This window comes from Archocentrus centrarchus, chromosome 23 (assembly GCF_007364275.1).
Source record: "Archocentrus centrarchus isolate MPI-CPG fArcCen1 chromosome 23, fArcCen1, whole genome shotgun sequence".
NCBI classification, from domain to species: Eukaryota; Metazoa; Chordata; class Actinopteri; order Cichliformes; family Cichlidae; genus Archocentrus; species Archocentrus centrarchus.
The window spans coordinates 4342796-4369834 of NC_044368.1; the positions used below are offsets into that span (position 1 = coordinate 4342796).

Sequence of the window (27039 nt, forward strand, 5' to 3'; positions counted from 1 at the left end):
AGTGAGCCGAAGAACTTGGAAACTAAAAATCCCTTGTTAGAGAAACATGGTTTCAAAAGAAGACTGATTGAAGAAGATGGATGCAATACACTGAATAGTCATCACACGATAGCGAGTGGTTTACTTGCACACAGCCACAGCCTACTCAAACATGACTGGTCAAAAGAATTTAGAACACAAGTAACAACAAACCAGAAGGATTCCTATACTAAAAGTCTTTCCCCTTTCCTACAAATTCTGCATGTCCACATGTATTATCAAAACCTGCAAGTAATATTGATGTGTAGCTATTTTTTCTAAAAACTCTTTTTTGCTGTGTGCTTCTAATTAAATGTGTGTCACCAGAAATTAAGTTATAGTCTGCATGCTGTCTTTATTCAGTGTCATAAAACATGGCAGAGAGCCTGAAACACAGTAAAATCATGTTATACATTATCCTCGGTTCAGAGGAAACCTTGCATGGTTGTAAAATGGATGGAGTTTCACTCTTGCTTTGAGCGGCTGGTGTTAAAGCTGCTTTTATCAACCCACAACTGGAAACTATTACTGAGCAGTGGGGCAATTAATGGTCTAAGTACCTTCTGTTTTTGGCTACCTCCCTGCAGCGTGCAGAGTTAAAGATTTTTAGCTTCGTGCTGTATGTTTGTAGCCCACCCAGCTAACAAAAGGTGAAAAACATCAGCAAAGCAGGTTCTGCATCAGGCTGAAATCTATGGTACATCTGCACTAAATCAAGCCTTACCCGCTCACACATGGGAAAAACCAGTGGACAGCTGGGAGATTTTTAGACATACAGGCTCTAATTTAAAACCAGCAGGGTTAGAGAAGAGACCAAAAATAAATATGACACAGCTGGGGCAGCCAAACCAGAAATACCTTTAAAATTCTATAGAGATCATCCAAAACACACACACACACACAGATAAGCAGATATGCCAGCATGCTGCCCCTTACTTCAATGCACCCGCCAGTGTTGTTCAGATGGAGCATAAATAAAGAAAAACACACTTTAGATCAACTTGGGCTCTAATCCTTTATGAAACAAATCAGAAAGGCTTTGTATGAATTAAGCTGAGCCTTAATTCACAACAGCATCCTGGACTAGAGGTTTAGGGATTTAAAGCCATCAAGGATTGCTGTTACATGTAATTCCTTATCTCTTTTCTCCCCTCATACAATGATTCAGTGATTTACTATCACAGAGCAGGTGTGTAATCGCCATGTGTACTCAGATATGTCAATAAATGCACATTAATATGCAGAGGAAGGCAAATACATTGTATTTAGTCTTCTCCTGATGAGCAAAAACAGACTAAAAAGACGGCCTTGCCAGGTATCTAACAACACTGAGATTTGGATAAACATATGAGGTGTCAGGCATCAATGATAAGTTGCTTAACCCTTAACCCTATCAGAATTTGATTTTTGGCTTTTGAAAATGGTTCATCCAAATCATGGCAAAGAGACGAAAAGAAAACTTTATAAGACTGATACCAAGTATCCAAGTCCTTTCTTGTTGCTTCAGAACACATATGATATCCAAAGGAAACTACATCTTTGCAGATTGCTGAAAACATGCCTGGAAAAAGGCGCGCCTGCATGACTAAATTTGGTTGAAAGGCGAAAGGACACTTCCTCCTCAACACTTCTGCAAACAACCAGAGGATTCAAACAGAACAAACTTGTTGTGCTAATCACTGATGTTATGTTGCAGACGTTGCCACATCTCATTTTGGAAATATTTCCAAGCATGACTAGATTTTAAGGAAAGATTTTCAGGTTAGAGTTACCTGATAGATAGCTGACTCATAATGTTTGATGGGCCTAGTCTAATACCTGGAGTGGATATTCTTTTGGCTGTAAAATAAAAAGTATGTCAAAGGTCGTAAACAAAAACAAAGGTGCCATTTGCATTTTGTGATGCATTCATTTTTCCACTATTCAATTCAATTCAATTCAATTCAATTCAATTTTATTTATATAGCGCCAAATCACAACAAACTGTCACCTCAAGGCGCTTTGTATTGTGGGTAAAGACCCTACAATAATACAGAGAAAACCCAACAGTCAAAACGACCCCCTATGAGCAAGCACTTGGCGACAGTGGAAAGGAAAAACTCCCTTTTAACAGGAAGAAACCTCCATCAGAACCAGGCTCAGGGAGGGGCAGTCATCTGCCGTGACCGGTTGGGCTGAGGGGAGAGAAAGACATGCTGTGGAAGAGAGCCAGAGATTAATATCAATTAATGATTAAATGCAGAGTGGAGTATAAACAAAGTAAATAAGGTGAATGAGAAACCGTGCATTATGTGAACCCCCCAGCAGACTAGGCCTATAGCAGCATAACTAAGGGATGGTTCAGGGTCACCTGATCCAGCCCTAACTATAAGCTTTATCATAAAGGAAAGTTTTAAGCCTAATCTTAAAAATAGAGAGAGTGTCTGTCTCCCGAATCCAAGCTGTAAAAGATTCCATGTTGTCTTTGTTTTGTTTTTTTGAACAAAATTTAGGCTTCAGTCACATAGGAATGTAACACCAGTAGACACCAGTCATCGACCCTTGGCAACCTCTGGTCATTAGGGAAATTGTATATTCTGCAATCAGTTGGTGAGTGGTTGCTAGCTATCACTGGGTGAACTCAACTGCAAAGAGGGTACTGCTCCAAAAATGTCCTTGTGATTGCTTTGGTCACTAACAGATTGCTGCAGCCACCCATAGTTTGCATGGAAGACGCTGACTTGTCTGCAAACACAAATCCATCGCTGTGCAGTAGTGAGACTTGAAAAAAGTGTAACACAAACAGGAAACAGAGGGCATTCAGCCTCCAAGTAATTGTTGCAATCAACACTTTTCAAAAGGTGGAACTTTTACTTAAAAGCAAATGTTATCCCTTTTCACTGCTGCTTGGCAAGTAGTTATCAAGTGTTTGCAGAAAAGTTGGCGTCTTCACTGCAAACCACGGGCAACTGTGGCTACCTGCTGGTGACCAAAGCAAGCACAAGGAGGTTTTCAGTTGGGGAATACTCATTTTTGCCTTGCAAACCAGTGTTTGCCAGGGGTTTGGAGACTGGTCTAAAGGCCTGCGTGGATACATTATTTTAAAGGCTAAGGGCTAGCTAACCAGACTTAAGATAAGATGGAGTTTATTTATGCCAAAAGTTGAGAAATTCCTGTTTGACAGAAAAAATTGTAAATCATAAAAAAGAATAACTCAATAAAATAAAACTTAGACCAAAACAAAATAGCTTGCTAAGGTAAAAGATATCATTTAAATAGAAAAAAAGTTTAAAATAATAATAAAGAGTAAGAATACAATAAAATACAATCTAACTATGCAAAAAGTTGAACATAATGCAATTAAGTGGCTCCATAGAGTGAAATAGCCACAAAAAACAATGTTCACAGACCTCTGGTGCTTGCTGGGATGTCAAATTTCAGGTGGCTAGACCAGAGTTTCTACATTAATATAGCTGGGCTGAAAGCCACACCCAGGATAAACACATTCACAGAGCTGTGTGTGTGTGTGTGTGTGTGTGGTCACTGGTGTTAATCTGCTGTCCAGTCACTTTGGCCTGGAGCCAGTCTGGTTACGCATTACTGACATTCCAGCAGTGGGGACAGCTCCTGCCTAACATACAGTTGTTATACTGTAACTGTGTGGAAAGAGTAAAAGACTAAAGCTTTCCCATAGCACCAAAATGGGCACGGCACTCAATCTGAAACAAAAGGGAAAAAAACACACACACACACACACATACACACACACACACACACACACACACACACACACACACACACACACACACACACACACACACACACACACAAGCCAAAAATTTTCTCCAGGACTCAAATGCTTCAATCAGAACACATTTTTCGATATCAGTGAATAACAGCAACATGTAACTTTACATTTCCAGATATGTTGATAATATTTATTTTGGCTTTTTTTTTTTTTCTTTTTTAATAGACTGGGAGTCAAACTGGGGATTCAGCTGCTTAGAGCATTTTAGCATTTTATCCAGTATGCATAATACACCCTCGGCTACTGGGTCAAACCAATTATTAGATAAGTCACAGGATTATGTACTCCTTTGTGGCCTTCTACTTAAATCCCCACTCAACCCTTCAAAAAGGAAATGCATACTCTCAGCAATTTAATGCTTAGTTCATATAACAGATGAAATATTCATGGGAATGTTTGTAAATGTAGTTGTGTGAGTGAAGCGGCCCTTTAAACTGAGCTGGTTTCTGTGTTAACGCATGAAATGAATGAAATGTTACAGCCATATAATCATGGACAAGATAAATGCAGAAGCAGAGAGGTTTTGGTGGAGGAGCAGTATCTGTTGGTTTGGTGAGGTGGACGATCTGCCGCTCTGCAGGCGTAGTTACACATTACAAACATTCCAGTGCAGTCAGGTCCTTCAACATTTCCAACATACAGCCTGCAGCACTGGTCAGGGATCAGGTATTTGAGGTACTTTTCCAGTGATTTTGCCTACACTCTTTCTGTGTTAACTCAAAAATAAGCAACAGTAATAACTGCATTCATATTAAAAACATTGTGTTTGGCTTTTGCATTCAAGTGTTTCAAACAGTAAATTGAGAAACACTGCTGCAGTTGAATGTCCAGTTAAACATTAATCCAGTTTCAAAGTAGAAACAGGCTCTAACAGACCCCTGCTTCACTGTAACATCACAATATCCAGTGCAAGTTCAAAGGCAAAACGAGGGCTTTTCATCGAAATCACTGAAGTTTCTTTGTACATTTGAGTAGCTGTGACTTGTTCCCTCGACAATTAAACTGCAATGTTCAGCCTCCAAAGAGTCAGATGATGGTGTCATGTTTGGAAAATGCCCTCCCGTAAACTTTTGACTATTTCTGCAAGCGGGCCATACCCTAAAACAGCATATTTCCACTGAAGTGACAACACCTTCTAGTGGCTTCAGAAAAGAGGATGTTACATGATGTTTAGGCTTCTGTGTTAAATCCACACCGTAGCTATGCAGTAATCCATGTGTTTTAAATATTGCTGGGGGTGTCCTCAGTAAAACCCCTGAAATTTAGAGCTGTGAAAGCAGCTATTCATGGTGTCTGCAACTGAATATAATCCAAGCCTTAGGGAGGAGGTTGGAGCAGGTGGATGGGTCAACAAAACACTACACTTTAAAAAACATATATATATATCTTTTTGGGAGGTTTAGCCTTTATTGTGATAGGACAGCTTGGGAGAAAGACCAGGGGGAAGACACACAGTAAACGGCCTCGGGGTGTATGTGAACACGGGTCTCTGAATTAGCCTATGAGTTGTCTGCCCAGTCATCTAAACCAGCACTCCTGCACTTTAACATCAGAGAGCAATTGAAAAAAAGACTGATCAACAACTTTAATTGCAAGCATTCCATAAGAATGTGACTTTTGCCAGTAAGCAGCACTGTAAAATACTGTGAAAGTGTAGGTTAGCGGCTGTTGACAGGAAGCTCAGCATGCCTTCCAGGACCTGCCACATAATAAAGTGGAATTTTAATTTGTGGGAATTTTACAAGCCCTGAGAAAACTGGTAGTTTTACCTCCAATGCCCTCGGCCTAGATGAGGCTTTTTCTTTGTAAATGGTAATGCTGTGAGCTATACAAATGCAAACTCAGAACAGCAGGCAACACAACTGCTCCAGACGTTACACCTATTTCTAAAAGGAACTGACTGCATTGCCTGGTATAAATAGTTTAGTATAGTCTAGTTAGATACTCAGAAACTATAAACTAAACAGATTTGTCTCATGTAAGTAATTCAGGATGAATTATACATGTACAGAAAGCTAGATATTATATAGGCATACCCACAGCAGCCTAGGGACAGTAAGAAGACAGGTCTTGGAAAAACAACAACATAGCTCTATCACATCTAAACTGATTGCTAATGCTGGCTTCAGAGAGTGCGAGGTGGTTGGTATACAGGCTAGAAGTCAGGGCACTGGAGTGTAGATGAAGGTGAAAGGTCAAATTGTGAGGAGGGTGTTGTATTAGGAAAACCAAGGCAGAAAAAGATGCAGCCAATGAGGAGAGAGGGTGTTAAAAATTCCCATGATGTCATTCAGTGTAACTGAATGTGCAAGTAACTGCTATTTGCACAAGCATCCAGGTGTGTGTAAATGGGGAGTGATTGTTTTTTTGCACAGGTAGTGGGTGCGTGGCCGTTTTCTAATTTAAAGGCAGCCAGAGTTCACAGGGTGGTGGGTGTGTGTGTGCTGTAAAACTAGAGAACATCACCTGACCGTTAGCCAAATTACCTTTAGATTAAAGACCTGCAGCTCCGCCTTAAATTCCCAAAGTTAAAAAGGCAGCACTGATACAAAAGACTCGTATTTTTTAGTTGGATACATTTATTTAAATTCTTATAATAGTTTTACAAAATGCTTCTTAAGGGAGAATATGTAGAATTTTTTTTAACATCATCTGAAATTATGTTGCAAAAATCTATCTTAAAATTTAATTTATCAACGATATAACGGAGACACTTAAATTCCACCCTTTTGTGTCTGAGAACAATGGTTTCTGACTTTTTTTTTTTAAAACCTAGACAGTATAAAAGTAGACAGGTTCCAATGCAAATCCTTTTTTCCACAGCAGCGGGTGACTCCTCTGGTTGCAAAAACACTGCAAAAATCAACCCTGAGCTCCCACTTTTGTGGTAAATTTATGGGCTCTGTCACTGGTTTTGGGTCATGCTAAATAACATATGAAGTTCATCTTCTTAATATCCAGGGTGTGCTCACTGGCTAGTTATTTGTGAACGCTTTAGCCAGAGAGTGTGAGTGCGGTTTCCTCACATTCATCATCATGTCCGGCATCAAAGCAACAGGAAAATTATCAGCACAAGGCTTCACACAGGGTGACATCCCAAACAGGAGCAGCAGGTAGACAGGAAAGAAACAGTAAATAAGGGATGACAGCAAAAAACAGATTTATGAGAGGGACAAATCCAAGAGAATAAAGGGGCAAGCTAACAATTTAATGGTTTTGTGAATCTGATTAAAACATTTTGGCAAAAGTTATGTGAGCCACAGTGATAAGAAAAATCCCAAATGCAGATAGAAAAGTAAGCTCAGGTCTGCAGTAAGTCAAAAGGCCACTTCAATAATCCAAAGAACAATTTTTAACTGTGGTCTGGGAGTACTCACTGATCAAATGCAGGAAATAATCAAGCCAAAGCCTCAAGGTGCAAACATCACACATAAAAGGAAAGCATGGAAGAAGAGTCACAGCTTAAGGACACAGGCATGGGAGAATTTACGGTAACGTGGCACACTGTGGGGCCCTCCGGTCCTAAAACATGTGGATGCTTTTGCTTTGCTGTCACAAGGTGTTAAACAGCCAACCAAACTCACTGTTGCCTCAGGGACTGTGACACTGATCCACAAGTGTACGAAAGCTTTAGTGTAAGGCACACTTCATGCATTATGTCCATAGAACATATAGATATGAGCAGATAGAAATATATATTTTTGTGGGATTTCTTTGTGTCCCAGCATCCTCTGCGTGTGTGTGTGTGTGTGTGTGTGTGTGTGTGTGTGTGTGTGTGTGTGTGTGTGTGTGTGTGTGTGTGTGTGTGTGTGTGTGTGTGTGTGTGTGTGTGTTTTCCCTTGCAGGCACAGTGTTTCATCCTGACAGACAAAACACTCGGAGTCCTGTGATCAAAGAATGGAGGAATGCTGCTGGAGGATCACAGGCTGCCTCGGTGTATCGCATAATCACTGACACACACAGCAAGAGGAGGGGGGGCAGGCTTCTTCTCAGACACTGCAGGAGTGTAGATTACACTGCAGCTGGAGGATCAGGATGGCACAGCGGTGATACATGTGGATGGTTAATGTGGGGCACGAAGGGAAAAAATTATAAACTGCTTTGCTTTTGCTTCTTGGCTCCAAAATCAGGCCAGGCTTGTGTGGTTTAAGGAATGATATAATTTATTCCCTCCATTATATTTTATACAGGATTTTAAAATGGCTCTATTCATGTTTATCATACTTTACCGAAACTTTTACTTCTCCTTTAGATATGTAAGACATTCTAAATAAAGTTATAAAATATGCCTTTCAATGGCTTTTTTGCAAGGAGGAGTTTCTGGTGTTGTTATTCTGCATATGGTGTTCAAATTTAGATATAATTTTATTGAATACAATAAATATGGCACTTTTTTTTCCTCAGTGTTCTGAGTTTCCCATTAGTGCCATCATTTATCCAATTAATTGGTCAGTAAACTGGACCTTTTGATTACGTTTGTGCTTTCTGGTACATTTTTAATGGAACTCTGATAAATAACATGGTTGCACATGGCTACATCCATCTTTTTATACAGTCTGTGTCTGTTAACTGTATAACTGTATAATTATGCTATAGCGTACATCCACTCTTGGATGCTATGAAGTCCTTCCATACATGTTAAAGTCCCAGTGGAGAACCCCACTGAGTGCACATTAATCCAGCTCATACTCATACAAGTACTTTCATACTGCTGGCAGCTGTAAAAGTATTGGTTCAATTACAGGAAATCGTGCTTTCATAAATAAATAATATTTCTGAGCTGAATACTGAATTAAATTACTTAAAATCTAATATGATAAGGAGAAGCAGCTGGTGTAAACCCAGACATCTGAAAGAAGCTGCTTTTCAGCAGCAGCAGCAGCACAATAAGAGTTCTGAGTCACCAGTCAAACTGAGACACACACACACACACACACACACACACACACACACACACACACACACACACACACACACACACACACACACACACACACACACACAGGTTAATTCAATCAAAAGAGATTTATTGGCACGATAAGAAGTTCTGACTTTGCCAACAAAATCTTTCTCCTGCCTTCTCACCATCCCTCCTTCCAACACAGACATCAGTTAAAATAATAATCTTCAGTCAGACATTTTATAAAAATAAATGAAGGAATATAAACTCTCATTCTTTGTTTCGCTTTACGGTTTGGCTATATTCATGGCTTTTTTGTATTATCATAGCAACAATGTTGCTTCTGTTTACATTTGTCTTCTTTTTCCAACTTTCTCTGTCACCTGTTTTAATCTGAGTTTGGTCAGTTAACAGCATATCTACGTTTTTCATTTTGCTGACAGGAAGGTCACTGTGCCGCTGCTCTGCGCAGCCTCTACGAATGCTGAATGTGGGTCATTTACAGTGAACTCTTCCCCTCCGTTCGGTTGGTATCTTGGCTTGAGATCGTCCACTTCGATAAGGACAGGATCCGAAATAAACGCAAACAAACCAACACACTCAGGAGTCTGTCGTTGAGTTCCACCCTGATACAGATCTGTGTTTTCCTTTGAACCGCCCACAAACTGAGCAGAAAAATTACTTCGAATGGGCTTCAGTTCACCCCGTGATGCTCTGTTCTTGACTTTTGCACACATGCACAAGATAAAACTGGGGTTTATTTTGTGATGAAACAGTTGGACTGATGTTTCCTGAAATGCAGCCATAGATCTGCAGACATGTCTTCGTCCTGTGTGTTGGTCTTGGGTTTGATTCAAACTGTTCTGACACTTTGAAATGCTGACACTTATGCACCTTTGAGCAACTCTCCACTGGATAAATGTGGAAACATCAGCCGCGTGTTATAGAGAAGATAAAGAAATCTGTGCTTACAGCTTTTTTCCAGGGAGCACAGCTGGGAAGCCGACTTTTGGACACTTCCAACTCTAACAAACTTCCCGTTCCCAAGTCACCACATACTGACACTACATCAAGAACTGCAAGCCTCACTTTATAAACCAGTGGGAACCACTTTGGTGTTTTCAGCTCAAGATAGTGCTGCATGAAGAGAAAAAATGAGGACAAAAGGTTAAATTCACTTAAATTATAATTCACATAATGCAGGTAGTAGTGGAGAGAGTACACAAATGACAAAAAGTTAAATATAAAAAAAGGGTGACATTTATTTGCTGATTTAAAGACCAAACAGCTAAATATAAAGTCCACAAAAACAGGAAACCCAAACCACAGTGAGTAAAATTAACATTAACAACACAAAGGGGACTATAACCAGCACAACAAAGAGTGACAAGGAAAAAGATGGACTATTTATACACTGCAGGCACCTATCCATCTGTCTCCCTCTCATTTAAACACATGTATTCCTTCTTTCATTCCTCTTCTCTCCAGTGCATACCTCCACCTCTCCAGGCTCTCTTCCACCTGCTCTCACTACAGATGTTTGAGGAATAAACTATTTTTTTTTAACTATTTTACTGCATCAATGAAGATACAGACAGGAAATGAGGAGGAGTAAAAGGGAGGTATGCCACCTTTTAAAAGTCCACAAGGTCAGGAACCGAACACAGATGTGTTATAAGATATGCACCTTAACTGTACGGCTAGCTGGTCATGTTCTGATCTATAAGCATAATGAGAAGAATCCAAAAACTAATTTAGAAAGCGTAACATTAAACACGAAAGCAGAAGCAACACGTAGCAGGCACACTGAGCTCTTGCTTTGTTTTTAAATAGTAGCTTGCAGAGGGAAAAAGTTAAGGTCAGCGCTCTTTTAGTCACCAGGTAAGAACACCAGGTAAGAAGAGGGCGGAGTCACTCGACCGCAAGGCTTTCTACTGGGGAAGCATCCCTGACAAAACAAGTTTTACCTGCGCTATCAGGGGAAAAGCAGCACATCAGCGGTGTCAATATTTAGACAAGAGAGATAACGCTCCTCCTTAAAAGGTAGATAATGGAGTTTGAATGGGTGGCGGTTCATGTCCTGCCATTTTTTTTTTCACTTGTTGCTGGTTAGATTTTCATTACTTGGTTACTGCAGGTATAGAAGCAGACAGCGCTTTGGGTCAGAACAGAATACACACAACTCTAACCCAGCACACTGAAAGGTGACGCTCACCCAGTGTGTTTAAATCTGACCCCAGCGCATCGCAACACCAACGCCTAAGGACAGATTGTGCGTATCTATGAGACGGCCCCAGCGTGGGTAAAGCAGCATTATTTGACACCTTTGGAATGAGATCAGGCTGGTTGGGCTACATTGTGAGCAAAGTAGGGTGCTTAGGGTGTTTTTGGCTTTTTCATGTAGATGGAAAACTTCTGAAATCACCTTAAAAAGATCAAAAGCATCAGAGTTGAAACCTCTAAACCTCTAAATGTAGGACTTTCTATTTTTTTGAACAAGGTGGAGTGGAAAGAAAGATGTACCACATATAGTATAAGTATGTTGTTTGTAATTTGTGATTTGAGCACCTTATTACGCACTCTGAAACGCATTAACAGAAACGATTACTGCAGACTGCTCGGGAGCTGCGCGGGGCTCAGGTGGTGAACACTGTAACCTGGCTCTAAAATGCATGAGCTGCACAGCTGGCCATGTTGGGACATGTTGGGAGGCGAATATGAAGGAAATCTCCGGGACTCGTCTGTTGTTGGGTCTCTAAGCCGTCGGCTGGTGTCCTGTTTCTGCAACAGGCAGCTGATGATGGGGGAGTTTTGTCTGTCAGACCAGCATCCGACTGTGGAGTTAATCCTCCACAATCCACAAAGATTACAGTGCAACACTGGCTGCTTCAGTTACTGCCTCTATACTGTCCCTGAGATCCTTTGTCTCTGTTATTATTGAGTAAAAAGCCTAGAAAAAAAACATAAAACATAAGAGAATGTCTTCAAAATTTGATCATGCATAACGTGTTTTATTATCATTATTTGTCTCGATTTCCTCGCACCAACTTTGGCACTGTTAACCACTGATTTTTGCTTTATTAGCTAAGACATAAAATAATTGCATCAACACAAAAAAATAAACACACTATCTTTAAATTTAAACAATTAATTCTTTAAGAGCAAAAGGATTTAACAAATATAACACATAATGTTTTCTGTATGTCTGAATTCAGTTTTTTCTTCACTGTTTATGACAATAAACATAATTGAAAAAGCTAAACAAAAATCGAATAATCTTGTATACAGCTCAGGACAATATTGTGTGTATAACTGGCGTGTTTCCACTGTAAAACTGGATTTCATTATGTAAAAATATTTATTGCTGCTACTTGTCAGGAAGCTCTAAACCCATTGTTTACACATGATAAAATGTATATAATGCACACTATTTTGTACTTGAAACAGGAAAACATTTCATTTATTTATTTAAAATGTAACATGTCTATGAGTGTCTGAGTAGATGTCAACAGATGTGCGTTTATTTTGAACAACATGAGCTTAATTTAACCTGCTTTGGTCACTAGCAGACTGCCACAGTCGGCCACAGTTTGTGCCTTACAGTTTAAACCAACACATTTCAAAAGGCTGAGGCCTCACTGAGCAGCCTTATGCCTAAATTGAACCAAGCAGTTGTTAATGATAATTAATAAGAGCAGCAACCACACCATGATGGACGACCTGTCCAGCGTGTACCCCACCTTTCAACCTATAATAGGCTCCAGCCCAACCCAAGACCCTGACCTGGATAAGTGGAAGAGCAATGACTTGATTCATGCCACCACCAACCGCTCCAGCCTCCAAATGTCAACTTTTGGCCATTTAAATATTCACTTGGACAGAAATGAGAACAGCATGAAACCACTCTGATGAAAAATGATGCTCAGGGAAATGAAAACAATGGAAAATCTGTGTCTGGAAACACATATCAATAGATTAAATGCCTTGAGTATTTCACAAACTGCCATGAGACTGTGGTTTTTGTTTGTAGGATGATGAAAATGGCATCCAGAAGTTTGTGACTCCTATAGATGACAGAAACTGAAGGAAACTGCAATTTTGCTGTGTATACAATTTTAGTACAAACTAAGGAACAGTTGTTGCTGCAGGATTAGCATCTTTAAACGGTTTACGTTGTTTGAATCTGAAGGTTAGATAGTGAATTACTATTACGGTTAGTGAACCACGTTTTCTGGGCTCTCCGTGGAAGCACAAAATTGTGGCTACAGATGTTAACACACTTAATTAGTGTCCAAATACAGGCATCTGTCATCCACTCCAATCATTCCAGCTGTCCTCTTGATTAAAGGAGCATATTTAGTATCTGTGGAAAAGTTTGGTTCTTGGTGGTTTGGTTAAAATTTTAAAATGTGGTTTTTGAATATGAGAGAAGTTTCTTCACCCCGCAGATGTTTGCAGTATCCGGCATTTTACTTTGCGAAACTTGAGAATATTATTTGTAGTTAAAATCCTACAACTGCTGGATTTGTTTTTGCACAGTCTGCACGCTTGCCTGCATCTCCCTGCCTGCCTCCTTCTTTCAGCTAAATTGGCAGTTGCCTATTATGTAAACGTATTTTATCTCAACAAGTTTGACTTTTTCTCAGGCTCTTCTTCCATTTCCTTGTCTGTATCTGTTTCCAGGTAAACCTCGCATCTGTTTGTGTTTTCTTTAACACAATAGGTGGCTGATTAGAGGAGAGGATCTGAGGAAAGGGAAGCTTAGGGCAGATACACGAAGAGGAAGAGCAACGCGATAAGACTGATGGTGATGATGTTTGTTTACAGATGAATCCAGATGTGAGATAAGGACGGGGGTCGCTGAGGGATATCCTGAAATTTGGGACTCTAGGATTATTTTTAATGTCTTCGTTGGCCAGTGTGAAGCGACTCTGAACAACTACGAGAGCTTCCAAACCAGCTACGGTTTTAAATGTCTGAACCACTACTTAAAAGAGGAAAAATAAGTTTTGCATAGTGAAATAACTTTTCTTCTCTACTCCACTTATTTTAATGCTGCGCTTACATAAATAATTTATGCGGCTTCGTGTGGACTGTTATAACCCCACAAAGGTCTACATGCTGTTTCAGAGGCTTAACAAAATAGTAATTCAGTCTGGGATGCTTATTTGCTTCCTTTGCAATGATTTAGATTAAAGCTGTGATACTGCTCCCACATCCGTACTCTAAATATGAAGCAGCAGCCAGGGAGACGAGTCGGTTTAGTCTAGCATAAGACTAGAAACAGGTCCTAATTTGTGCCCCCTGCCTCTGCTTTCCCCTCCGTCCTCCTCCTTGTGACCTGAAAATCAGCTTCAGTAAACCATGATGAAGATCTGGAGGTGAGAGTGGAGAGAAGGCTGCGGGAGGAGCTATAATTGTTGATGTGCAGGTGTATCTCAGCTGGACTCTTTTAACAACTGTTTACTCACAGGTTGTTTAAAGTTACAGTTGTGGTCAGAGGTTTCCACTCATCATGGGCATGAATGTCATGGTAATTTTGGGCTTTTAATTATTTCTTTGAGCTGCTCTTTTTCCCAGGGTGGAATGATTGTACAGCATGCATCTTTAATGACTTTAAAAAACAAGAATTGGGTGCAAAAATATGAATTTCTTTTGGATTATCTCCACACATCCACACAGGGTCAAAAGTATGCATACAGGCTCAGAAGCTCCTGTATATTCTGAGAGCAACATAAAAGTTGAAAAAGAGGAACACTCAAGATAGTTCTTGCAATCCTATGAGACCCACTGTGGTACAGCTCAGAAGCATGCCAGTAGCAGCTATCTGCTCTGCATTTTTAACCTGGCCTTTATGGAAGCTGTTTTAAGCTGCACAGAGCAGATGAGGAGGGCAGGTACTCAGCTGCAGGACAGCTGGTCAGTTTTCAAAATAAAAGTCCCCGTGCAGACTAAATGCTCCACTTCTGAAATGTTTCCAGTGTGATTTGAAGCCCTGTGAAGGGCAGATGAAAAACTGCACTGGCACCCGGTGTACTGCAGGGGTTAATCAATATCAATAACTTTATTTGTATAGCACTTTTAAAAACACACAGCTAAAACCACACATTTAAAATAACAGTGCATGTTCAAACATACAGACACACAGTCAAACATACGGTCTTACATTTATTCCTGCATACATACACACTTCCACACATGATGGATGGAAGGAAGTGCACCATCAAGACACCATCAGGACTCATATGTATGTTTTTTAACTCTCAGATGACTGAAAAAATCATCTCAAACAGTTGCTAAAGTTATAATTTCCCAATTTGTGATCAAATTTACACTTAAATGTAATACTAGAAGATATTAATTACTGGATCCCAATACCCCTGACATCTCCTCCTCCTAGGTTTAAGGATGTGCCTTAAACATGCATTCTTTCTAATGGACACCAGCAGGTTATACCTGTGCTGCTGAGCTTGTGAAAAGACTCATTTCAAGACACATTATGTAGAGTATTAAGTTTATTTTGTACTGACAATTTGTTAGCCACTGAGCACGAGGTTTCAAAGTCAGAGCCACCCCTTGGTCGTCACGCCCAGTTCTGAAAAACTTGAGGCTTCACAACAGATTCACTCACCAGCAGGTGACACTATGGTAGCTAAGTCCATATTTATACTGCCTATGGTTGTATGTGGTGTCCAGAGGGGTGTCCATGGGGCCCATACACTAAAGTGTGCTCTGCCCATGTTCGTACCCACCATGCAGTTACTCTAAACAGAAGAATTGTTCTACAGCTTTGAATTGTTTCTTCAACATTCAGCCAATAACATTAAATAGAATCGATATACAAAGTTTAACTACTATAGTGGTGAGTCTTTTGTTTTCTTGAGAAAAGAATGAAGTCTGTGTGCTCTGACGTTTATCTGAAAGGAAAACACTGCAATAAAATAAAGGTGTGTGTAGTTTTAGCTGTGCTGAAAGGTTGTGTGGAGGTGAAACATCTAGAATATCACTGTGCATGTTGTGTTTTTTTTTTTTTCATTCCAGATGATTTAGTGGTTGCAGTTATGAGTTTTATCCTCAGTGCATGTGTTTGTGTGTGTGTGTCCCACCCCAGCAGCTTTTGCTGAGTTTCCACATTTTGGTGCCACAGTGGTTTGACATTTTTCCTGGCAACAAACTGTTGAGCGACTGTTTATTTATGTCTAGAAACACACCAACACACAGAGTTCAAATGAAAAGTATAATCAATTAGAGAGAGAGAGAGAGAGACGATTGCAGTTTCTAAAGATAAACTTGATCGACACTGACGTTAATGAAAACCTCCCCGGAGTCGGCAGAATCAGCTTTTTAGGAACTCATAAACTCTCAGCTCCAAGTCCAAACACTACAAGCTTTGTATTACAGTGCATATTAGGATTTCTGGAGAACACATCACACATATTGTTCAGTATCTGCAAAACATTCACTACCAACATTTGTTTATTGGTTTGTCCTAAAATATACTTTTATTAAAGTTAGCATGAGCACAAAAACAGATTCATTTCCATCACAGAAGCATTTAGTCTGCAGATGTGTACATATATAAACTTCATGTACTTCCATCTCATTTACTTTACTCTACAACAACTTAGATTAATGAAGTTAATGATTTATAAATTGAGGTTTTTAAAATATGCTACCAGGAGCTGAACTTTACTTACAGCTGTTTGTGGAAGTCTTTCCACTGGAGACCCCTGGCAACCAGTGGCCACTAGGGAAAAATGTGTATTCCCCGACTGGTTGACAAGTGGCTGCTGGAGGCTGTCAATAGAAGAAATCGGTCGCAAAGATGGCAGTGCATCAAAAACGTCCTTACAGTTGCTTTGGCTGCTAGCAGATTGCTGCGGCTGCCCATAGTTTGCATGAAAGATGTTGATTTGTCTGCAAACGTTTGCCAACTACCTGCCAAGTGGTAGTAAAAGTTGGAAAAATGCAAAGCAGAAATGGAGAATATTTGCCTTCAATGTAAAAATAGTGCCTTACTGATGCAACCAAACAGTCTCATCTCCCTCCTTTTTAAGCCAGCTTTCTTCTAATTTGCTCACCCTCACAAACAGAAATTTGAACATCAGGAGGGTGGAGCCCGAAATGAGCATATTAACAATGTCTACTTTCATGGCCAGAGATACTGGAATGGTCAGATCTACAAAAGTCACCATCTACACATTTCAGCATTTCAAACAATTACGCTGTATGTGTAATTTCTGTGAATCTCACTCTAACTACTATTTGAAATTTGGTAACCCTGAAGTTTAGTTTAGTTTCCTCCTAATTACAGGTGACATACTGTCCAAAACGGGTCAAAACAACAAGAGGGCAGTAAGTGCAAGGTGGAACCACAAAGTAGGATTTTAAATAATAGCCGTTCTCCAGGTTAAAGGTCAAACTGACACAAAGGAGACAAATATAAAACAGCACTGGAAACAATGGAGAAGTAGAAAAGGAGCAGAACTTTTCCCATGCTGGTTTTACAGTTGTTTTCCACCTCTCCACTGGTTTGGCTTGTGTGTATGTTTGTGTGTATTTCCTTTAATGTAACCTCAGCCCGGCGCTAGCACACAGCTGTTCATGAGCAACCATAAAACATAGAGGCAAAACCCATTAACATTCCTTCTTTTCTTCTTTAAAGTTACCTTCCTAACTTTAAAACCATTAGCTTCAGCTCTCTTCCAGCTCTCCTTCCTGCTGAGTTCAAATATAAAATGCAGTTTCTCATTATTAACTCTAATTTTGTTTTAGCTTTCTGGTGTGCCGACAACACTGAGAAAAAAATGCTGACTTTTCTTCTGAATCATCATTATAGTTGAGACTGAAATCACAACCTTTTGAGGTTGAAAAGTCATTGATCTATATTTGACCTGGAGCTGATCCTGTGTTAGATGACATTTCTGCACCCCAGAAATCTCCTGTCTGAAAACACCAGGTTAACAGTCACTTATTTTCTATATTTTCTATTTTTCTGTTTTTTATATATTGTCAAACACTGTATGCAGTGATATACTGTAGATTGGTCAAACTAATTGTAATATTAGACAAAAATAACCAGAGTAAATAGAAAATGCAGTTTTTAAATGATGATTTCATTTATTAAGGGAAAAAAAAGCTATTTAAATCTACCTGGCCTTGTGTGAAAAAATAATTACCCCCTCATGTTAAATCCTGAATTAACCACATTTTTAGGAAAGCCGAGTTCAGTTTCCGTAGCCAAACCCAGGCCTGATTACTGCCAGACCCGCTGAATTTAAAAAAAAAAAATCACTAAAATAGAACCTGTCTGACAAAGTGAAGCAGGCTAAAAGATCCCGAAGACCAACACATCATGTTACAATCTAAAGAAACAGCTGAGAAACAAAGTCAATGATATCTATCAGTCTGAAAAGGGTTTCAAAGCTATTTCTATTTTATAACCTTCCCAGGAGTGGCCAGCCGACCAAAATTACTCCAAGAGTGCATCAACGACTCATCCAGGAGGTCAGAGAAGAACCCAGAACAACATCTAAAGAACTGCAGGCCTCAGTTAAGGTCAGAGTTCATGATTCAACAGTGAGAAAGAGACTGGGCAAAAATGGCATGGCAGAGCTCCAAGGAGAAAACCACTGCTGACCAAAAAGAACACAAAGAGACTTTTGGGTAAATATTCTGTGGACTGATGAGACAAAAGCTGAACGTTTTGGAGAGTTTGAGTCCCGTTACATCTGGAAAAAACTAACAAAGAACATCATATCAACAGTCAAACATGGTGGTGGTAGTGTGATGGCTTGGGGCTGCTTTGCTGCTTCAGGACAATGATCTGAAACACACCAGCAACTCAAAAAACAAAATGAAGGTTTTGAAGTGCCATCCATCCATCCATTTTCTTCCTCTTATCCAGGGCCAGTTCACGGGGTAGCAGCATAAGCAGAGAAGCCCAGACCTCCCTCTCCCCAGCCACCTCCTCCAGCTCATCCAGGACGGGACCCCAAGGTGTTCCCAGACCAGCCGAGAGTGAAAGACTCACTGTCAGTTATGACAAACGCTTGGTTGCAGTCCTTGCTGCCAAGGGTGCCACAACCAGTTATTAGGTTTAGGAACAATTACTTCTTCACACAGGTCCAAGTAGGTTTGGAGAGCTTTCCCATAAATAAATGAAATTATTTGAAGAAGTTCAGCTCTATCGTGTGCATGGGTGTGTGTCTGTCTTGTGTGTTTTGTGATTCACTTTCCATCCATCCATCCATCCATCCTCTTCTGGTTATGAGACATTTTATTGTTGTGATGTTTTGCATGTAACCTGCCGAGGGACTGCTGTTTCAATCTAACTCTGGTACAATGCATCAAATGGCAACGGTCCCTTTCAAATAAAATCAATAAAGAAAGGAAGCGGTTCTATTTGTCTGCCACACTGGAGAACAAACTGAGCTTTATGTAGCCCGGGGACTAAAATTAATTTGGCACCCCTGCCTTCAACGTAACTTTCACTTTATGCTAGAAGTGGGAAATAAGTGCAGAAATATTTCCCACAATTTCTGGCTCCAGTAAATGTCAGCTTCGCAAACTGTAAACAGCTGTTAACTGCCGGGACAGTGCCGCATTGCATCTCAGCCACCACACAACAGCTAATTGTACGGTGAACTATGAAATTCAGCAATCATTTGTCTCTCAGTTTTGTTTGTGGTAATTTTATTAAGACAGCTGGAGTCACCAGTAATGATCGGGGCAGCCATACAAGAGGAAAAGCAGAAGGTAATGATAAGAAATTAGTGTTCCCTATCATTAATGGTCTTTACAGTAACTCTTGCTGTTTTCCTGAAATTCCAACGTGGCCATTAATGTGACATCAGGCCCAGATAAATCACCCTCTGCCGACCGGGTGGTGTTAAAGAGTCTCCATTAGAGTTAAAGAGAAAACACATGAACATTCCTCCCTATCCAGACTCCCTGTTTAGTCTCCCTTCCTGTGCTGTCTTGGTTTCCTCTCGTCTGCCCGTGTTTGTCTTTCCCAGCAGAGAGGAAACAGACCTTATTCCCTCTTTCTCTCTGTCAGTCATTTACTGCCTCTCCCTTCAGCCAAACCAATCACACAGCAGGACTCTGTACAGTATGTACACACACACACATACACACGCGCGTGTGTGTGTGTGTGTGTGTGTGTGTACACATACATCTACTACACATTCAAGACAGCCTATTGACTTGACTGTTTAACAACTTCCTCTGAGCCTTCCCTCTGAAATTGCAGGATTTTTGCGTGTAGTGGTTGCACTTTTTTTGGTACCTACTGAACTTAATTCTCCACTCTCACAGCACGCTAGTATTACTCTTGAGTAAATGCCTCAGAAACACTGGCTGGCTGCCGTGTGAGATCACTGTCACTGTGATAACTAACACAGGTGCGTGTGTGTGTGTGTGTTTGTGCGTGTAAATCACCTCGTGCTGACAGGCGTCCACGTACCAAAGAGAGCACTGCAGATTGACCGGGTTATTTAAAGCAGTGCACACACAGACCCCCGTCTTATAGGTCTAAAACTAACGTCTCAGAGATTCACAGCTATCTGACTTCAATAAACATTATAAAAGAGAGACATGCTGTTTACAGAGCCCTGAATAGAAATTATATCTGGGAGGGTTGCTTTGCTCCTGCCCCCAAAGAGCCAATCAAGAAACAATTTCATACTTATTCAGTATAATCATGTTGTTGCACTGATGCATGGACGCAGTAGAAGTTCATGACCATTAGGCTCTCTACTCATTACCATGGTAAAGATTCAGGTAAATGTAGTTTTTGTTTTCAACTTTTTCTTGACTTACTGTCCCCATTAAAGTTCTGTCTCTTTAAAAATAACGGCCAAGATGGCCACCAAGTGTCCTGAACAAATGTGACGTAATGTAATCAATTAAAGTAAAGCTAAAGTATGTTAAAGCTAAGCAGGTATAAAGTCTGCCATATCAGCCTTCTTAATTTTAGGGATGGGTATTTCAAGCAAAAATATGATTTGATATTTACTGGGAACTGTTTGACTAGTCTTCCGAGATCACCTCCATCCCAGCTAGCCGTACCGAGCAGAAGTGGGAATACAGAATGTTTGATGCCTGATGATGGGGCATTTTTCCATTTTTGTTGTTTAACGATGGCTAACAAATAGTTTGCAGTGGCACTGCTGCCACTTTCTACCAATAGTAGCACATTACAGCCCAGCAGGCACTGTATAAAAAATGGGTGTAGCCCCAACGTCACCTGTTGGTTTGTTAAGTCTGTTATGAAGCCCTCTGACCGTAAAACCGCACACTTAATGATCACAAGTCATAAACCAGTGAGTTTAGTCCTTCTTTCTGGCACTCAGAAACAACAAATTTATTAAATATGACCCGAAATGAGATTTCTGTGTGTTGCGTGCCGTCCCTGCTGTCCAAGGAGGCGCTTGTTAGTTTAACTGGGGATTCTAAATTGGCTGTAGGTCTGATTGTGAGCGTGAGTGATTGTTTGTCTCTCTGTGTTAGCCCTGAATTTAATAAGTGGTTAGGAAAATGGATGGATTGACCTGAAATGACTGACTGCGGCCATAAGCTCATCAGGAACTGATCTCAGGACTGATCTGAGCTCAGGACCATGGGTATCGCCTCCTGCTGGCCATTAAAAGAATGCAGGCTTTTCAGACCTGAAAGCTACCTCCAGCTTTTGAACTGATAAAAACAAAGGAAAATAATTTTGTGTGTACAGGTATACACCATTAATTTCCAACTCAAAAATGTTGAGTAAAAAAGTCTGACTCCCTGCACGTCTGACTTCATCACATACACAAGGACAAACTCAATTTGATTATTTTCCCAAAAACATGTGAGACCTTATGACTGTCTTACAGCTGCATATCATGTTATTATCTCTGGTATTCAGTTTGTAGACGACCTCTCCACCACAGACCACAGACAGACAGTCGCTCTTTCAGATAATTCAGCTGTCTTAAACTTACATGCAGAAACAGTGTAAAAAAAAAAAAGAGAGAGATGATGGGAAATTAGCATTTTTGAGAGGTTTTCAACAATAATAAAATTCAAAATTATTATCAGTCAGTGTCTCTGCACTGCTGTGAATTAAACTGTAAACTCGTGCTGGTATGTCTGCTACACATCTGCAGCCACACACACCACAACCACGCCAAAAATGTATTTTTATTAAATAACTGACACCTAAAAGCCCAGAAAAGCTCTTTACTCAGCATTACTCAGCATTATTGGAGTGCGAATGTGCTCAGCATCGGTTTGAATTATGCTGAGCTAATCCGCCTCCTCCTCAAAGAATAAAACCACATCAGTGTTGATGAACGCGGGAGCCAAAACCGCTCTGCACACAGTGGAGCTCACAAATGTCACTGCCAGATGGGATGTAAACACTGAGGTGCGATGTTGGTTTGATCAAGAACACGATGGGAGTATGCAGGAGTCTGAGTCAGCGAGATGTAGGAGGATATTATTTTACAAGGTGAGACAACTGCTTCATCCATTTTCTGTTGGCTCTCCGTTCCTGATGTCAGCATCATAAACCCTGGATCGAGTGTAGTCAGTCAGCTCAGAGTGAGGGGATATGAGTTTGAGCTCTCCTTGTGGTGTCGGCTTTTCTCTTTTGCTAAAAAGTCTAATAAGAATATCCGTGCATTTCGGACATGTCCTACTGGGAAGAGCCCCTGGAGCAGATCCTCTTAACTGGCTTGGGAATGCCTCAGTGTCCTCCCAGTAGGGAGGAAGGGATGGATGGATGGATGGATGGATGGATGGATGGATGGATGGATGGATGGATGGATGGATGGATGGATGGATGGATGGATGGATGGATCAAAAACTCAACAAAACATGAGCTAAAAATCATATGATATCTATTTAACTTTCACCTATCACTTAATGTACCTCCATGAAATTAGTTGTGTATATAAAAATATTTATCCACTAAAATGTGCCTCTAACCCCTCCCACTGACCAAAGAAAAATAAGTGGCTTATTTATTTATTTTTTTGCTCTTTTTATAAATAAAAATGTGGTGATTCAAACACGTTAGTGTTTGAATGCTGATCTCTCCCTTTGTGCCAGTGTCACACATCCTGTAACTGTTTCCTATGAGGGAAATAACTCTGGCTGTACTAACACAGACACACACACACACACACACACACACACACACACACACACACACACACACACACACACACACACACACACACACACACACAGTTAAAGTTATTGAAGCCCTACAGAGATACAGTTGTATGGTGTTGCACTAGAGCCTCATGTGGTCTACAAAAACAGTTAATATGAACCAGGCCTGCTGCACACCCAGCTGTCTTCTAGGAATCACACACACCCATCATGCATCACTCATCGAGAATGGTGTGTGTATGTGTGTGTGTGTGTGTGTGTGTGTGTGTCCAGGTCCAGTCTTTTATCACAGCAGATTGGAATTCATCAAATTACCTAAAACACACTCAAACATGTGTTACAGCTCAAATAAATACCATTTTATTACATCATGTCCATCACGTTATCACTTAATTATTTTACTGGGTCTGCACAATGTTAAAATAAAGAACAATGTTCCCTAAAACTCATGTTTATGTCTTCAGAAGGTTTGCTGTGTCTGATCAGCCATCTGAAAAAATACTAAATTAGTATTAGTATCTACTCTCACTAACACATAAGACACTTAACATATGAAAAGCTGAAAGATGTTCGGTATTAGTTAATAAATAACTTTCCTTTACAGATGAAAATGTGCTTTAAGGATTGATGAAGTCACTCATTTAGTGTCAGTAGCACACGGTTGCATTTGTCTTCTGTGGCTGTCATTTTCGCACACATTATTACTGCATATTATAATTTGATGAAATAAAATTTTTCTAATTGTGCTCCTTTTTTGTGTAATTTTAGCTTGCCAAGATATTCTACTTCTTTAAGCTACTTTGTTACATATTGTGTTTAAAGTTGTGGTTGCTGTAATAATAATTTCCTAGCTTTTGGTAAGTATGGTAAAATTCTTTTTAATATACATTTGTGCCCATTTTAATTTTATGTTTCTCTAGCTCTGTTAATATCTGGTACTATTCTTTGGTAAAGGGCACCACTCTGAAGATTATCCAGAAAATATTTTCCTGACATTTGTGAGTCTTACTGTGAACGTGTTGACAGCTCAGGAGGTACACAGCACTGAATTAACACTGTCCACAGGATGAAACAGAAATAATGAAATAAGCTGCTGGTTTCCTTTTTATTCTGCCTGCAGTGTTTGTATTGATAACTAAAGTGTGAAACGCCAAACTACACCACCTAAAAAGTGAGACTGCAGCACCATCTTGTGGTGATCCACAACATTACAGTAATCATCGCTAAATACTGATATTAACCACAAATCAACATATTCTGTGCCAAATTTCAGGCTTAAATTATTCTGCAAATATTTAGTTTGAATAGTTTTCTTTTGCCTGGCAATGATTTTCAGCTCCCTGCAGTCAATAAGGAAAAAAAAAAAAAAGAATAACGTTGTAAGGAATAATGCCCAGTAAAATTGCAGGTTAACAATAACACAGTATAACGCAGCTTTGTGCGTCCTGAGAGTTTGGGTAGTGAACCATCAGGTAAAGGGAAGATCAGGTGAAGCAAAAAAATCCCCTTTAAGACTATATCAGACATCACGCAACACTAAATGAACTCAAAAAACATACCCCCAAGAAGTATACTGCAATACATAATTGTGGATTATCGGACTACAATTACACAAAGAGCCTCCCGTGAGTTGGATTAGATGCAGCTAACCGGAAAACAAAAGCGAGAAATGCCACTCAGAGTGTTTTGTGTACTCACGTGGAGCGATGTGTTGTTGTTCAGCTGGTCCTGGCTGACGGGTGACGCTGCAGGATGGCAGTCCAGCGCCACTTTGTCCCGACATGCAGCGTGACACGCGTACTTACAACCTGCAGAGAAATGACCTGATTATAGACTCACTCACTGGTAATAAAATACAAATGATAAGGTTAGCAGTAAGGCACATTTGTGCATACAGAAAAAAAAAAAAAAAGTTTCTGTAACGTATATGCAAACACTCTTTTGATAAGGGCGGCGTGTCGGTTGAAGTTCTCCTTCTGCAAATGGAAAACAACAACATGCAAATGATGACGCGGAAGAGGGAGAGGTCTTAGAATCAAATCCGGTGAGATTGCCCTGAAGTTTACCATTAAAATGCAAATAAAGAGATTTAAATGTGTCAGTTTTCTTTTCCAAACTACCATTAAAAAAGATGTAGGGTAATACGTCCTAAGGATAATTCTGAATTGATGATGAAAATACAGCATGATTTCTGTGGTTATAGTTTTGTTTTTGTGTTAATTAGACACATAAATTCGACTTTCTCACTCATTAAATTTGAACATTTATTAAAAACAAATGCATGAACTGGAAAAGTTTGAGAATGATGGGACAAAAACACCAAACTGCAGGCAGAAACTACAGTTCAGCAGCCTTTAAGCTTTAGCTTGGCTGAATGATAACTCAACTAATCTTCCAATCTCCATGTACCATTCTGTGATAGATTTAAGGAATAATAAACATTTTATTTTATTGATTCAGTTACCTGTTTGGAGAGAGCTTATAGACACTAACTTATCAATCAACAAAACAACTAAAAATATATTTGATTTAAAGTCATTTGAGAGAAATTAAGTCAGTAAAGTTACAGTCAAATAATCTTTTTAGTTATTTATCAAACAAAACATGCAAATTTTCGTCCAGTAAAGAAAATACCGAATGAAAATGTATTGATTTCCCCTATTTTCTTTAATCGCTAAACATTTTTTAGGACTTTAAACTGTTGGTTGAACAAAACAAACCTCACAGAGCTTATAAAGCAAAATGTTTACTGATTATTTTTTCACATTACATAGAAATATATAGAAATAGTTCAGGCTAAATCAACACGAAAACAAGTTAGTTGCAGCTTAAGTGTAGCCAGTGAAGTCATACCTGTATTTTTTTCCTCTATTGTCCACCTTTTGTTATATCTTCAGTTTAGGTGGCACACACACACACACACCAAACCTCGAAAACTGGCCACAACCCAAATGTCCCATTAAGTATTAAAACTAATGAAACAGAGGGGAGGAGAAAGTTTTCCTGCTCACTTCCTGTCAGCAAACAAACATTATAGATGGATGGATCTGACACATTCACTCTGACACACTCCAACAAGACCCTACACGTGTGTATGTGTGTGTGTGTGTGTGTGTGTGTAGTCCCATGATCCTACCTGTCGATTTCTTTTTTACATGCTGTCCAACTTTATCCGACAGTTTGCACATGGCTGCTCCCATCTCCCATCTTCACCTTATACACACACCGAAATCTAAGAGCCACAACATGACATCATCTCACACACACACGCTCATGTGCTGCATTTAACCGCACATACCAACACACTCTCTCTTGTCTCTCTCTGCAGTGTTTCTCAGCCGCGCTTCAGATGCTGATGTGCCATTCTCCCCCGTTTCCCTGTCTGTCTCTTTCTCTTTGTTGTTGTGCTGAGTGGGTGATTTAACAGTCAAATGGAGGCCACAGTGAGATGGACACACAGACAGCAGAGGAGGAGGAGGAGGAGGGGCGGTGGTGGCGGATAGATGGAGTGATGGATGGATGGATGGATGGATGGACGTGGAACTGCTGACTCAGTCATCTACAGCCACTCTCTCCTCTCTGTTTGCTCTCTTACGTAGCTTGTTATGACTACAGTGAGTCAGCCTGCCCAGTTTCCTCTGCATCCATTCATCCACCCCTCCACTTCATCCACCCCGATCCTTTCTGACAATGAACCTGATCCACAGAGGAAGTCATAAAGAGCCTTGTGCATCCATCCATCTATTTCCATCTATCTATACCAGTGGTTCCCAGTGTGGGCTGCGGTCCCCTGGTGGTCCACGAAGGTACTGCAGTGGGCCCGCAGTAATAACAGAAATTCAGTTTGAAATTAAAGTATGCATAGTTACATATTTGTAAAAATGTATTCGTTTAAAAAAAAAGTGAATCAAAACTGGTAATAGGAGGTTGTTAGTTTATGATATTACTTATTACTCTGACCTAAATTTACTGCTCTGCTCTCTGTGACTTCAGTTAACGTTTCCTGGTGACTTTAAGGGCTCAGTCATTAGTTTGTTGTCACCAAAAATTATGATGGCAAAAATGCTCAGCTTGAGGCTTCAGAATGGGTCTTCACTAATATGGGTGACATTAAGGTGACTACATCCACATTTTATTCTGAAATAATTAATGGTGTGTCCACACGACCCGATCT

General features: G+C 40.0%; 1 protein-coding gene across 1 annotated transcript in view; it reads right to left on the reverse strand.

The window, feature by feature from the left end:
- The window catches only part of rassf3 (Ras association domain family member 3), a 71511-nt gene that overhangs the window by 34581 nt on the left and 9891 nt on the right, over positions 1–27039 (reverse strand). The window contains exon 2 of the mRNA XM_030720580.1: positions 24564–24673. Within this exon, the coding sequence (XP_030576440.1) occupies positions 24564–24673 (110 nt within the window). The remainder of the gene's footprint in view (positions 1–24563; positions 24674–27039) is intronic.